The 15,679-nt window shown below is 30.4% G+C and overlaps 1 protein-coding gene and 3 long non-coding RNA genes across 6 annotated transcripts; 2 read left to right on the forward strand and 2 right to left on the reverse strand.

The window, feature by feature from the left end:
- LOC109843327 (reticulon-like protein B9) lies at positions 201-2,739 on the forward strand. Its single transcript, XM_020412261.1, has 5 exons — positions 201-533; positions 985-1,165; positions 1,598-1,739; positions 1,828-1,897; positions 2,321-2,739. Exons 1-5 carry the CDS (start codon positions 434-436, stop codon positions 2,491-2,493), a joined length of 666 nt encoding a protein of 221 aa, XP_020267850.1. The 5' UTR covers positions 201-433; the 3' UTR covers positions 2,494-2,739.
- On the reverse strand, positions 2,810-3,672 carry LOC109843329. Of its 2 annotated transcripts, none has more exons than XR_002247634.1 (3): positions 3,539-3,672; positions 2,974-3,091; positions 2,810-2,890 (listed from the first exon to the last, which is right to left on the reverse strand). It is a non-coding gene; the product is annotated as an uncharacterized LOC109843329 (long non-coding RNA). The 2 variants fall into 2 exon arrangements; XR_002247635.1 differs by having other exon boundaries at positions 2,974-3,132.
- LOC109843330 lies at positions 4,418-5,337 on the forward strand. Its single transcript, XR_002247636.1, has 2 exons — positions 4,418-4,495; positions 4,919-5,337. It is a non-coding gene; the product is annotated as an uncharacterized LOC109843330 (long non-coding RNA).
- Positions 5,408-14,451, reverse strand: LOC109843328. 2 transcript variants are annotated; one of them, XR_002247633.1, is made up of 4 exons: positions 14,271-14,451; positions 6,137-6,266; positions 5,572-5,730; positions 5,408-5,488 (listed from the first exon to the last, which is right to left on the reverse strand). It is a non-coding gene; the product is annotated as an uncharacterized LOC109843328 (long non-coding RNA). The 2 variants fall into 2 exon arrangements; XR_002247632.1 differs by having other exon boundaries at positions 5,572-5,689; positions 14,271-14,446.

Below are 15,679 nucleotides of genomic sequence, written 5' to 3' on the forward strand. Positions count from 1 at the left end.
ATAATCACAGCCATTGATTATCTAGTTGATGGTTATGATTTTTTCTTTTAGTGCAAATTAGGAATGAGTGCAATACACGGGGGTATGGTAAGTGTTAGATTTAGATTGTATCATAACCGCCTACTAAATAATCAATGCTTGAGATTAAAAATAATGGTCTCTCCACTACTTTTTTGTAGTGGAGAGGATCCAAATCCAGTTGTTGACTCAATTCAAAGATGAAAAACAAATGTGCATCCAAAACATTCTTTGGCTTCATAGAACATTCTCCTCTAAAGGAAGCAAACAAGAATCTCTTAGGCCTGATCAAATCATATCTCAAGTTATTCTTTTCTTCCCTGTTCTTTTAGCTTTCTTGAGCTCAAAGCTTAGAACTGTTTGTCCCTTATAAGGACCTCAATGTAGCTTTCTAACTATTACAAATAATACAAAAATGCCTAAGTTAATATATGACACAAATGAACCACCGTCATCCTCCTCGAGATTCCATGGCCGTCAGAGGTCTCTTGAGAGCCTCTTGGGTGGAGGAAGAGGTTCTGCGATCTTTTTAACTAAGTTTTTAGCTCAAATATGAGTTTGTGGTGTGTATCATTCATTATATGATAAACTTCAATTAGAAACCTGTCATGAACTTTAGCCATTTGTAAGAAAAATGCCATAAAGTTTATTTGCTCACATCAAACTTAATGTTCGGAGTAGCTTTCATTGCAATTTCTTGAAAATCTGGAGAACTATAAGAAAAGTGCAATAAGTTTTCACGAGAGCAATTTACGTAAATTTTTACCATGCAGAAGGAAATATCGAATGGATGTTCTTATATTTTTATCGTGAAGCAGAAGTTACTAATGGAAGTTCATAACAGCTTCTTAAATTTTATAGAAATTCTTAATAATATTTCTCTGTACATCATGAAGTTTACCGTACTTTCTAAAGTTTATCCTTTTCCCAGTACAAAATTAAAATTAGAGGTCTCCAATTATGCAGTGGCTCGCATATTGTTATGGAGAAACAAGCAATTATCAGCTGGAATTCTAGCTGGGGTAACACTGATATGGGTTCTTTTTGAGGTGGTGGAGTACCATTTTCTTACTCTTTTGTGCCACCTCTTCATCATAACAATGCTAATCATCTTCATCTGGTCTAACGCCGCTCCTCTATTTGACAGGTAAAATATTTATTTCTCGCCTCAATAATTTTGTGTTTTTATTTGTTATTGTAAAGTTTAAACCCTTACCTTGTGCAATTGTTTAAAGATACCAAATAGTGAACTTATCGTGACCAGCTTTATTCATATCTCAAACTTAGTTAATATTACATGTCTCACCAAACTTCTACACATTTCGACGCGGATTATGGATGCAAAGTTCAACAATTCAATAGATAAACTTGTAACAACTAGAAAATTCAAAAACTGCAGTAGATTCAAGCTATCAGTTAGTTATCGAAAGACGTATCTTTCATATATCGTCCAAAAATATCATATTTTTGCACATGATAGAAGTTAGCTTGGACATCCCACGTTTAATCACAATCAAATTCTATATTTGAATGATTATTTACTTCACTTTAAGACCGGCTAATCTACTTTTCATTATAGGGAGCCTCCAAGGATTCCAGATATCATCTTATCTGAGAGTACTTTCAGAGACATGGCATTATCATTCCATGCCAGATTCAATCAGTTCATGTCCATCCTACATGATATTGCATGTGGAAAGGATCTCAAGATGTTTCTCTTGGTACAACAATTGCAATCTTTACCTTTTTTTTTACATTTTAGTCTATTAGTTCAGACAATATCCTAATGAAACATCCTGTATTCTGTAGGCAATTCTTTCTCTGTGGATAATATCGGTGATAGGAAGTTGTTGCAGTGCACTAAACCTTCTATACTTCGGTAAGCACTAGGACATTTATTGAACATTGTATGCACGATATTATCACATAAGGTTAACGCTGTGTTATAGGGAGTTAGGCACGTATTGCCTCTAAAAATTTTTATTGCCACATAAGACTCCTTAATGTCCAAAAGGACTTATCTCTCTATCATATATAAATATCATGTGGATCACAAGTGACATCAATGTATTCCTAGTTCATTGTGTTACAAGGAGCCGCTTTTCTATTTACTTATAGGTGTGAACTGCAGACCTCCTATATTAAGGTACATATAGATGGTGATAACTGTGTTTAAGCATCAAGGGTATAAGTGCTAATAAAACAGTTTAGAAGTAATAAGTGACCAGACTATAAGTTTAGAGGTGTATCTGCAATTAACATTTATCATATATCATTCTATCAAGTGTTTTAATTTGTACAGGTTTCTTATGCCTTCACACACTGCCAGCACTATATGAACAATATGAGGGTGAAGTTGATCATATTGCCAGCAAGGGAAGCCAAGATCTGAAGAAAATTTATAACAAATTTGATACTAAAGTTCTTGACAAGATCCCAAGAGCCTCGAAAGACAAAAGCAAAAAGGTTAAATGAGCTCATGTAGAAGAACCTCCTCTGAAGAAAACAGTACTTGTTCGAATTAGGAGGAGAGCTCATCTGAAAATGTAATGTAATCTTATTTATACTCAATGCACCTTACATGTAAGTATCCAGTACAGAAAAAGAAAGATGTGTGCGTATTGTTACCTCTCCATGAAGGAACTAATAGAGGGATAAACTTTCAAGTTATCATACTACTGTAATTCTTAAGTATAATATACATGATTCTTATTTCTTGCATTAATGACAATGAAAGAACTGTAATGGTTGAGCACGCAGCTAAAAAAAGCTCAAAGGAAACGACAAGTTATTAATCCACAAACTCCTTTATTGGACAAATGATACGTTATAATATAATTAATTATTGATAATTATTTTGCTTGTTGGCAACCTGTTTCAGACATCAAACAGAATATAAAGATCATTAATTAATATATTCAACATTGCCGGAAAATAAATATAGTAAAAGGTCACCTCATATAGCCGTGCTTCACATCATCGTCATAGACAATATACATGTGAAACTTGACCTCTGGCATCAAGATAAACACGTCCATCAGCACTAATCAGGGATGGGCCCAGAGATTTCTTCCTAATGGGGCGCATACACAAGTATACATATGAATCAGTTACCTACATAATACAAATTTTACCGGTAAAAAAAGTTATTTGTACAATAATCATAAAGATCTCAACATATTCATTATCATTTTTATATCACTAAATGATCATTTTCATTCTCATAATAAAAATTAAGAAAATGCTACTAAATTCCAACAATAGTTATTCATAATAATTCTCTACAGGGGGCACCAAATAAATATTATTTAGGGGCAACTATTCTAATTGTGACCATATATCACTAGTTTCACAATGTGTGAGGCTATGTGGCCCCATAAGGACCAAGGTGCATCCATCGTGGGCTCTAATGGTATATCAAGATTTTCAAGAACTTATAAAAAAACATTAAAATGGGATTTTTACCTTGAGTAGAAATGAAAGAAAAATACTTAATAATGTGCAATAAGAATTAATATACCTGGAATACTCAATCGATCTTTCTACCACTAATAAGATAAATGCAATCAAATCTCCTGCTTCTGATCAGTATATCCAGCATATTGCCTTTGTAATAAAACTTTCTTTCAACTTAGGGCCTGTTTGTTTGCCTAAAAAAATTGAAAATCAAAGAAATGGAAAATTATTAAATCAAAGAATTGTTTTGGGAATGTTTGGTTTGCTAAAAAAAGAAGGAAATCAAAGAAATGAAGATGAGTTGTCACCTTATTATAGGATGATGTGAGTGATTTTTTAAGAAAACTTGTTTTGATGTTGTTTGGTTGGCGAAAAAAATAATGAAATAAATTATAAGAAACATATTTCTTGTAATAGGTTGTTTTCTTTTGCTTGGTTATTTCTTAAAAATAAGAAAATATATGAGATGAGATGAGTTATTATATTATTGGATGATGTGACTCACACTTAAGAAAATTGTTTTCCTAGCTTTTTGGGAGGAAAACAAAGAAATGAAATGTTAATGAGATGAGATGAGTTGTCACAATCTTATTAGATGATGTGAGTAATTTTTAAATATGAGATGAGATGAGTTGAGTGATGTTGTGGATGAAAATAATATTTTATTAGATGTGGTGGATGAGTTGTTGGATAAAAATAATATTTTATTAGACGTTGTGGGTGAGTTTTAAGGATGGAAATGTGTGAAATTATACTTTTTGAGTTTTCTTGGTTTGCATTTCTATTTTTTGTTTTTTAGGAAATAACCAAACAGCCCCTAAAATTATGAGTCATTTTCTTATTTTGAACCAAACAAGCAAAATATAAAAAATAAGAAAATTTGTACTTTTTAACTTCTCAAAACTTTTCCTATAATTTTTTTAAGAAATACAAGGAACCTGTATTCTGTAGGCAATTCTTTCTCTGTGGATAATATCGGTGATAGGAAGTTGTTGCAGTGCACTAAACCTTCTATACTTCGGTAAGCACTAGGACATTTATTGAACATTGTATGCACGATATTATCACATAAGGTTAACGCTGTGTTATAGGGAGTTAGGCACGTATTGCCTCTAAAAATTTTTATTGCCACATAAGACTCCTTAATGTCCAAAAGGACTTATCTCTCTATCATATATAAATATCATGTGGATCACAAGTGACATCAATGTATTCCTAGTTCATTGTGTTACAAGGAGCCGCTTTTCTATTTACTTATAGGTGTGAACTGCAGACCTCCTATATTAAGGTACATATAGATGGTGATAACTGTGTTTAAGCATCAAGGGTATAAGTGCTAATAAAACAGTTTAGAAGTAATAAGTGACCAGACTATAAGTTTAGAGGTGTATCTGCAATTAACATTTATCATATATCATTCTATCAAGTGTTTTAATTTGTACAGGTTTCTTATGCCTTCACACACTGCCAGCACTATATGAACAATATGAGGGTGAAGTTGATCATATTGCCAGCAAGGGAAGCCAAGATCTGAAGAAAATTTATAACAAATTTGATACTAAAGTTCTTGACAAGATCCCAAGAGCCTCGAAAGACAAAAGCAAAAAGGTTAAATGAGCTCATGTAGAAGAACCTCCTCTGAAGAAAACAGTACTTGTTCGAATTAGGAGGAGAGCTCATCTGAAAATGTAATGTAATCTTATTTATACTCAATGCACCTTACATGTAAGTATCCAGTACAGAAAAAGAAAGATGTGTGCGTATTGTTACCTCTCCATGAAGGAACTAATAGAGGGATAAACTTTCAAGTTATCATACTACTGTAATTCTTAAGTATAATATACATGATTCTTATTTCTTGCATTAATGACAATGAAAGAACTGTAATGGTTGAGCACGCAGCTAAAAAAAGCTCAAAGGAAACGACAAGTTATTAATCCACAAACTCCTTTATTGGACAAATGATACGTTATAATATAATTAATTATTGATAATTATTTTGCTTGTTGGCAACCTGTTTCAGACATCAAACAGAATATAAAGATCATTAATTAATATATTCAACATTGCCGGAAAATAAATATAGTAAAAGGTCACCTCATATAGCCGTGCTTCACATCATCGTCATAGACAATATACATGTGAAACTTGACCTCTGGCATCAAGATAAACACGTCCATCAGCACTAATCAGGGATGGGCCCAGAGATTTCTTCCTAATGGGGCGCATACACAAGTATACATATGAATCAGTTACCTACATAATACAAATTTTACCGGTAAAAAAAGTTATTTGTACAATAATCATAAAGATCTCAACATATTCATTATCATTTTTATATCACTAAATGATCATTTTCATTCTCATAATAAAAATTAAGAAAATGCTACTAAATTCCAACAATAGTTATTCATAATAATTCTCTACAGGGGGCACCAAATAAATATTATTTAGGGGCAACTATTCTAATTGTGACCATATATCACTAGTTTCACAATGTGTGAGGCTATGTGGCCCCATAAGGACCAAGGTGCATCCATCGTGGGCTCTAATGGTATATCAAGATTTTCAAGAACTTATAAAAAAACATTAAAATGGGATTTTTACCTTGAGTAGAAATGAAAGAAAAATACTTAATAATGTGCAATAAGAATTAATATACCTGGAATACTCAATCGATCTTTCTACCACTAATAAGATAAATGCAATCAAATCTCCTGCTTCTGATCAGTATATCCAGCATATTGCCTTTGTAATAAAACTTTCTTTCAACTTAGGGCCTGTTTGTTTGCCTAAAAAAATTGAAAATCAAAGAAATGGAAAATTATTAAATCAAAGAATTGTTTTGGGAATGTTTGGTTTGCTAAAAAAAGAAGGAAATCAAAGAAATGAAGATGAGTTGTCACCTTATTATAGGATGATGTGAGTGATTTTTTAAGAAAACTTGTTTTGATGTTGTTTGGTTGGCGAAAAAAATAATGAAATAAATTATAAGAAACATATTTCTTGTAATAGGTTGTTTTCTTTTGCTTGGTTATTTCTTAAAAATAAGAAAATATATGAGATGAGATGAGTTATTATATTATTGGATGATGTGACTCACACTTAAGAAAATTGTTTTCCTAGCTTTTTGGGAGGAAAACAAAGAAATGAAATGTTAATGAGATGAGATGAGTTGTCACAATCTTATTAGATGATGTGAGTAATTTTTAAATATGAAATGAGATGAGTTGAGTGATGTTGTGGATGAAAATAATATTTTATTAGATGTGGTGGATGTGATGGATGAGTTGTTGGATGAAAATAATATTTTATTAGATGTGATGGATGAGTTGTTGGATAAAAATAATATTTTATTAGATGTTGTGGGTGAATTTTAGGGATGGAAATGTGTGAAATTGTACTTCTTTAGTTTTCTTGGTTTGCATTTCTATTTTTTGGTTTTTTAGGAAATAACCAAACAGGCCCTTATGCCGCATGGCTTGAGAATGGAGAAAAACTTTAGTGCCAATAGAAAGAAGGTTCGAAATTCGAAGAAATTGGTGTTAAACTGTGAAATCACCAATATCAGTATTGATTCATTCAAAAGCTCAGAAGCCACCATAAATAGACTATTAAATCGTATAACATGTGGCAGACTAAGGGGATGCTTGGTTCACTTAAAATTATAGGATTTTGGGTGGAAAAGCAAGAAAAGGAACAAAAAGTGTGTCTTTTTTGCATTATAGGATTTCATATCTATATCTTGTTTGTTTTAAAAAAAAATTGAAAGGATTTCTATAAAATGCAAAAAGTAACCCAATTTTAGGATTTGCCAAATCCAAAGTTTTGCAGAGGAATTGGGTGGCAAGCTTACACATCAATGCCACCTCAACATTCCCTCCTCTCTCTCTCTCTCTCTCTCTCTCTCTCTCTCTCTCTCTCTCATGCAAAAAGTAACCCAATTTTAGGATTTGCCAAATCCAAAGTTTTGCAGAGGAATTGGGTGGCAAGCTTACACATCAATGCCACCTCAACATTCCCTCCTCTCTCTCTCTCTCTCTCTCTCTCTCTCTCTCTCTCTCTCTCCCTTTTTCTAGTTTTTCTTTTCGAGTTTTTGGGGTTTGCACCATATATGAGATTACAAATTTTAAGATTTGCTTTCCTATTATCATGTTGAAACCAAATAAAAAAATAATTCCGAGATACCAATCAAAAGCAATGGTCTTGATGGAAATTCCATTTCCTGTAATTTTAGGAAATGAACCAAACAGCCCCTAAATGGAAACATTTTCTATCTAACTTGGAAAAAGTTAAGTACTTCAACTCATATATTGTATAGTTTTGTAAGACACTGCCAATAGAGGATACATGTTCTTACTATTCCTTTCAAATGAGTAGGGCAATTTCCATGCTAGTGAACTAAACTAGACTGAAAAGATTTCAGTAATAGGATTAACCATGCCTGAGAGAGAAAGTTCTATTTAAAAGATAAACTAATTTTGCACCTAGATATACCTAGCTTTGAGTTAGATTTTAGAGTTTTAGGTCAAGTTTAGCTTTATTATGATGCTCTTTTAATGCTGAAGTCAGTTCTGTCTTAGCACCACAGGTCCCTCTAGAGCTTCAGAATCAAACAAATAAACATTATGTATCGATTATTTTCCCTTTTCTTTTTGAAATATAAGGTTTAAATTCAAAAGTTCACATTTCGCTCCACATATTTATCTAGTCTTGAGTTGAAGTATCTAAGTCAGCCCCATCTTTCAGCTAAAGCCCCTAGTTTTTTTGTACAATTCATATTTGCCATTACAATCCACTAATACACTTTATTAAAAAAAAGTTAGATTGAGGTTAATTCAGATATTTCACAATTTCAATGAGAAAAAATTGCAAAATTATAAATTTGGATGAAAAGAACCCAATTTTCAGCAAAAGTCTTAATTTTTTGTGCAAATTTGATGTTATTACATAGTTCATTTTATTTATTTATTCATTTATTTGGTTATGCAATCATAATCCACTGATTATTTTGGCAAAGATCATAATCCACAAGGAAATCTTTATAAAGGTTTTTTCCCCTGAAAATCACCTAAAAATAGAAGCATCACACAAAAACCATCCTTCATTTTCAATTTATACGTATCACCTTTAAATTTGGTTTTTGTTCCAATCAACCACCTCTAAGTCAAATTGTCACTAAAAAAATAAAAAAAAAGGTTAAGAAATACATGTTTAAGGCACGTGGCTTGTATCCTAACTAGAGCTAAACATTAACAAAGTGAGTCACGTGTCTTGGATGTGACTTTTTTAAGGGTATTTTTTGGTTTTCAGCGAATTTTTTGACTAGAAAGTGGTTGATTGGAAAAAAACCTACTTTAAAGGTGGTTACGTATAAATTGAAAATAAAAAGTGGTTTCTGTATAATGACCCTATTTTTAGGGTAGTTTCTACGAAATAAGCTTCTTAAAAACATTGCTAGCCGTAGTCCAGCACAAATTCCACTACTTCATTGTGAACAATAAATTTCTCTGATATAGATAACACTGGGGGGGAAAGATGACCTCATTTTCAGCCAAATTTCTAACTTCAGGCCAAATTTGGTGTCATACATTACATGATTTTTCTTGTTATTCGAGCAGAATCAACTAATATACTAGCTGAGATCATCAAAAGAGAGATTGATAACTCAAAGGGAATTGGGACCGGAGATCCGAGCAGAGCGAAGAATGCCCTAAATCGGCTATCATAATCAACAAACCCAAGGTCTAAAACCTGCTCGTATAAGGTTAATTCAGCAAAATTTCCATGAACTTTTTCATAAAGAGAAAGCCTTCGAAAGATTTGAGATTCTCTCCCCCTCTTTCCTCCGGATCAAACCTTGTTTTGATCTCGAGAAGAGTCACAATCTCGCTTGGTCGTGATTATCGCTGCTGCAATTGTTTCCTTCGTGAAACAAGAGCATAATCACACTTGTCAACCGGATATGATCCGCGACGGTCCACGGACTAACGTGTCCCCGGCACAGGTAAAGATCCCACACAAAGCAACAGGAGATAAACTATTACTGCGTTTTATTTCATAAAGTTATAATCTTTACTTTTCTCATTGTAAGAAGATCTTATAAAAAGATCAACTCGAACTTGTAATCGATAAATGGTGTAATAAGTTTGATGACAATGAAAATTTTAACTTTTGACGAAAACACACACACACACACACACACACACACACACATATATATATCTTCCCACAAAGTGATGGCTATTGTGTTGAACCCGATAAAAGAATAAAATATATATATTTAATATTTATGTTATAAAATTTATCTTTATTTTTTTCATATAAACAATTATAAAATTGTAACTTACTCATTATCATACATTGTAAAGTTTCTAAACAAAACTCTGTTTTTCCATTCTTGTCCATGCTATCAATCACAAAAATTTCATAAACTATTCCAATCACATCTATATAAGAAAATAAATAAAATTTAGTATAATTTGACATATATGATAATCTATGAGGAATAAAAATTTAATTCATATCTATAAGAAATTCTTTTGAATCTATTCTGGATTCAATCTCTCTGTCAGGAAGAAATTTGAATTTATATTTTTCTATATCATCATCATCCTCCTCTAAAATGCTGATGTTTGTATAATAACTAAAATGAATAGCACTGTTGTAAAAAGCGGGGAATAGCGACGCTATAGCGCCGCTATTCGCGGAAGCGGAGGAGAACCGCTCCGCTTAAGGTTCTCGCGGCACATCTACGCGGGGAAAACCGCTTTTCCCTCGAAAAGCGTCTGAATGCGCGTAAATAGCGCTGTTTAGCGCTTAAAAGCGCTGTTTAGCGCTTAAAAGCGCTAAACAGCGCTATTTAGTTCGGTTAAAAATCCTACCCGAACCCGAAACCGACCCGAATGTATATTAACCCCCCCTCTCTCGCTCTCGCCTCTGTATCCCAAGTCCCGATCCAAGCCCTAACCGCCTCCTCTCATCGCATCCTCCAGTCTCCACCTCCGGTCTTCGAAGCCGCCTCCGCCTTCATCTCTGCCTCCTCTTGCGGCTATCTCTCTAGGACCACTCCACTCAGGTTATGACTTATCTGATCCTTTCTCTAATTAGGGTTAGGGTTTTGAAACTATCATCGGTTATTTGATTTTTTTTTTAAATCAGCGTTTGAGACAGTTAGCTAGTTTTTTCATGGCTAAGGTTAGGTTAATCAGATTAATAAGTTTTAATGTTGTGTTTTCTTGTTGATTTGTGCTTCCGGTCAAAAAAAGTCCCTTTTGAGATAAAATTAGGTTTATGCTTATTTTTTCCTTAACAATCTTGTTTTAGGTTGCAATTATTGTTGGTTAATTAAACAATACAATTGTCTTGTTGGAATTATACTTTTGTTATTTGATATTAAACTTAGGGGTTTAGATTGTTCTGGTGATTGTGGAGTTCGTACTATATTTAATTAAATTAGCTTGTCTTGGTGATTTTGTGCTCCTGTCTTGCTGGGGAGCTATTGATGAAGATCCATATGCATAAGACAAAGATGAAGAGCCAACTCTCAAATATGATGGAGTAAATTAGCTTGTCTCGGTCATTTACATAATTTTTCATTTTCATGGTATTTATTTTTCATGGTATTTTTTATATAATTTTTCTTGTTATTTAGAATATTTACATATATTTATATTGACCGCTATTTGACTGTGCGCTATTTGCCGCTATTTCGCCGCAATAGCGCGCAATAGCCTTAGCGGTACCTCGCCGCGACACGCCGCGATCCGCGATCAACAACCTTGATGAATAGATACTAGAGTGCTTACTGGTTTGTATATCTTATTTACAGTAACAATCTTTACGTTTGAGAAAATATAAACTTTTTCTTCTTGTATTAATTTCTTTGTCGTAATACATCATTCTTATGACAAAACCATGTACATGAGAGTTTTATTGAATGTTAAATAAAGCACATCATAATTAAAGTAAATTTATATTATTTGAAATTACAACTATCAGTATATATAAATTATAAATAGGCTTCATTATTAAGGAGAATAAAGTTAATTCCAGATGAGATTTTAGTGTTTGTGTGTTATCTTTCTCATGTTCGAGTGATTCTTCCTTTCAAAATGACATCATTTTCATCTACTCGAAGCTTATTTAATAACGTGTGTGCTGCAATTTTATTATTTCATCCTAACATCCTTATAAAATATCTATAAATTAATTTAATATGCATATAATTTTAAATCATCTGTATAATAAACATTAATAAAACTAGTGACCATACTTAATAAAATATCATAATATAATTTTATATAATCTTATTAATTATCAATAATTAGCAAAGATAGTATGTCAATCACTCAAATTATAAAAATTCTATATCAATAATTGATTTAGATTTTTCCCAAGATTAACAATTGATAAATGATAATAAAAAAATAATAAATAATTTATAATATTGCCTAAAATTAGCTTAATTTATACGAAGATATTATTTAAAATTATGATAATTGAAAATGTGTAATCAATTTATCACATGTTGAAAAAATGTTATCTAAGGAAATCCTAATTACATTCAAAATTGTTTATATACAATGTTCATATTTTCAGTTAATATAGTTTTCAACCAATATAAGATTCATTTAATATAAATTTTTAATATAATAATAATTTATTGAAATATGGTCAAATACTAATTTTAATAGTTAGAAAGTATAAATTAAATCCTGACTTAATTTTACCTTAATTATCCATATAATTATATGTAATTATTCTTTAAAAAATCTAGGCAAAATATATTTTATTTAATTAGTTAAAATCATTAAATAAATATTATTATAACAAAACTGAAAATAAAGGCTTAAATTTAAACTTCTTACCTTCAGTTATATAATAACATATTAAAAAAGTTAATAAATAATAATTTCATAAATATGTAACTAAATTAGTTCAGTTTCATAATAATAATTTAAATAAATAAATAAATATAAATATAATAAATTCTTAAAAAATATTTAATTTTAAATAGTGTAAATCACATTTTCATGAAAAATTAAATAAATCAGTAAATAAATAATAAATAATATAATTTTATTTTCATAATAATATATTAGATAGTAAAACTATTATGAAGGCAATAAACATTAAATACATCATTAATTTTAAATATTAATGTGTTAATTAGTTAATTATGCAAAAAATATTAATTATATTGTTTACTGAATAATAGATAATTTTTTTCATATTTTTTCATTATAAAAAATATTATGCTTCAAACATAAATAATAAAAACATTAAGAATTTTAATTTTTAAGTATATAGATAACGTTGTCGAATAAAAACTAATCATATATATAAATCCTACAAAATTCTTAAAAAAAATTAATATGATAGAAAATTTAAATAAATTAGTAAATAAATAATAAAATAATTTTAGTTTCATAATTATATATTAAATAAGTAAGTTAATATAAATATAAATATCAGTAAATAAGTATTATGAAATCCATAAAAAATCATAATTATTCATTTATTTTAATAAAATTAAACATCTAAGGTTAGATGTATTAAATAGTTAATTGAGCATTTTAATCTGAATTTCTAAAAACCATGTAGACATTGTTATAGGTTATAATTCAATGATTTTAAAAAGTTTTGATTTAAAAACAAATGGCATCCATTGTAAAAGGAAAATTGATAGAAAATTTATGTTTAAAAAATAAAAATAACACACAATTTACTGAGTTAATTAATTTTATTAACTATATGCAATAACCTATAAAATAAGAATAAATTTCACCTATAGTGATAATTATTTAGCAAAAAAATAAATTAATAAAAAGACCTTTGAAACAGAGTAGAAACAGTAACTAAAGACCCTCTGTTGAAGAATTTATTTATCTCCTTGAATAATATATGACCTAGATAATTGTATTGTGTGTTAACATATTTATATATTATATATATTATTACAAAATTTAAATTAATGGATATTAGAGAATTTTTTCCAGATTTTATTCACTCGTTAGTTTGATTTTATACCTCTTATAATATATATTATTCTTCGACCAAAATATGATTTTATACCATATATAATAAATAAAATATTAGATAATCTTAACTAATGAATGATGATAAAACTAAAATTTATATTATCTTAGATTTTGTCATTATTTTTTTGAACTTATATCATATAATAATTATATAAGTATTTAAATTAAAAATAAATAATGACTATTATATTCAAGATATTTTGGATATTTTTATTATTATATTCAAGATATTTTGCATGTCTTTAAATTTTCTTCCCACGTTTTGCTGAAGTTTAAATTTATATGGTAATTAAATTATATGCCAAATTTATTTTCTGTATATTATTATAGATATTATATATTGAATATATTCTATTATGATCTAATCATAAAAGAAAAATTACGTTAATATAATAGATTGATAACTCAAAGGGAATTGGGACCGGAGATCCGAGCAGAGCGAAGAATGCCCTAAATCGGCTATCAGATTGATAACTCAAAGGGAATTGGGACCGGAGATCCGAGCAGAGCGAAGAATGCCCTAAATCGGCTATCATAATCAACAAACCCAAGGTCTAAAACCTGCTCGTATAAGGTTAATTCAGCAAAATTTCCATGAACTCAATGCGCCCAGTTGTAACATCGGTGAAGGGAAGAACCTAGTTTTTCAGTAAAACTTCCAAATTTTTGGCATAGTTTTTTTCTTCACGTTATTCAATCAAAATCCAACAATTATAAAAAGCAGAGAAGAGAGGGAAATCGAGATATTGATACCTTAAACGGGAAATGAACCCGGAGATCTGATCGGAAAAAGGGAGCGAGGATCTCTCGACGTTCGTCGCTCGTTCTTTTGATAAAGCTCGGTCCAGAGTTACATAGATCTTTAAGACCCCGTTGCTAGAAGACTTTTTCTTTTAAATCCCCAACTCTTACCTTTTGATGATTACCACGTAACCCCCGTCTGAAAATACCATAAACCACCCCCAAAAATATGAATAGGGATTATGAGAAAACCCTATTTAACTTTTTAACTTCGAGATTTTATCAGAAAACCCCCTTTAACTTTACAATTTCATTAGAAAACTCACCTAAATCGTTTTTGCTTTTAGAGGGGTTTCTAATAGAATCTCAAAATTAAATGGGGTTATTTAAAAGCCCTAAAGTTTTTTGGTATTTTCAAAGTTATGGGTGTTAATCGATAATCAGTTAAAGTTAAGGGGTTTTTCTGATATATTGGGCTTTTTCTTTAATATAATACCCTTTTTGAATCATAAGTTTTCTAGAAACTGTCTTCAAAATTTATGTGTAACTTTAAATTTGAATTATAATCAATTCTCAATTTTACTCCTCCATAAAAGAATGAAGCGGAAATATTTCATCAGCATTATATGTTTTTATTAAACTATTTTTTATATTTATAAATTATTTGTTGATTTCAGAATAGCATCGGTATCTAGATCCAGTAGTAACCTATCCTACTATATAAAAGAAATTGTGAGGGTATACAAAAGTGAAGGAATGAGCTTTTACTCAATTTCATAAAGAATTGAAGGTCATTTTAATAAAAGATGAGGGTTGTTTAATCATTTGTCAACATCTTATAAACTATTGATTGATTTCTAAATAGCATCCGTATCTAGATCCACTAGTAATCTATCCTTTAATAACTAAAATACTGCTTCTCATAATTATAGTATAATCAATTTTTTTTAAAAATTGGATTAATCTTCTTATGTATCATAGCTTTTGTTGCTTTGATCCAAAGTTAAATAAAATAAACTCGATTTTATTTAGATCCACTAAATAAACTATTACATGAATCTTAAGCTCAATTTCATTTCCTATTATTAAAATGAAGGACATAATTTAGATGTATAAAAGGTATGGATATTATGAGATGAGGGAGGCCTTTGGCCTCTCCCTCATTATCCCTCCATTCACACCCCATTATGGTGGTGTAACACCCCACTAAGTGGGGGTGACTCTTGGGTACTCAACCTATTCACATTGACTAGTATAAATATATATCATAGGCCTTTGGCCTATGGATGGGTTTCAAACACGTTATCAGCACGAGACTAATAATATAAACGATTAGTAATTACGATTTCGGGACTATCTAACATAATAGAAGGATTTGGTGAAGCAATGATATTGCTCCCAAATAAAACGAGACTAATAAT

This window comes from Asparagus officinalis, chromosome 5 (genome assembly GCF_001876935.1).
Source record: "Asparagus officinalis chromosome 5, Aspof.V1, whole genome shotgun sequence".
NCBI classification, from domain to species: Eukaryota; Viridiplantae; Streptophyta; class Magnoliopsida; order Asparagales; family Asparagaceae; genus Asparagus; species Asparagus officinalis.

What these genes read in the sequence shown, in the direction of transcription:
- LOC109843327 (XM_020412261.1), top strand. Translation starts at nt 434, where the DNA reads ATGCCTAAGTTAATATATGACACAAATGAACCACCGTCATCCTCCTCG. An exon ending in ATCTCAAGATGTTTCTCTTG is followed by an intron (nt 1,740 to 1,827) that starts GTACAACAATTG and finishes TGTATTCTGTAG; the next exon opens with GCAATTCTTTCTCTGTGGAT. An exon ending in ACTAAACCTTCTATACTTCG is followed by an intron (nt 1,898 to 2,320) that starts GTAAGCACTAGG and finishes TAATTTGTACAG; the next exon opens with GTTTCTTATGCCTTCACACA.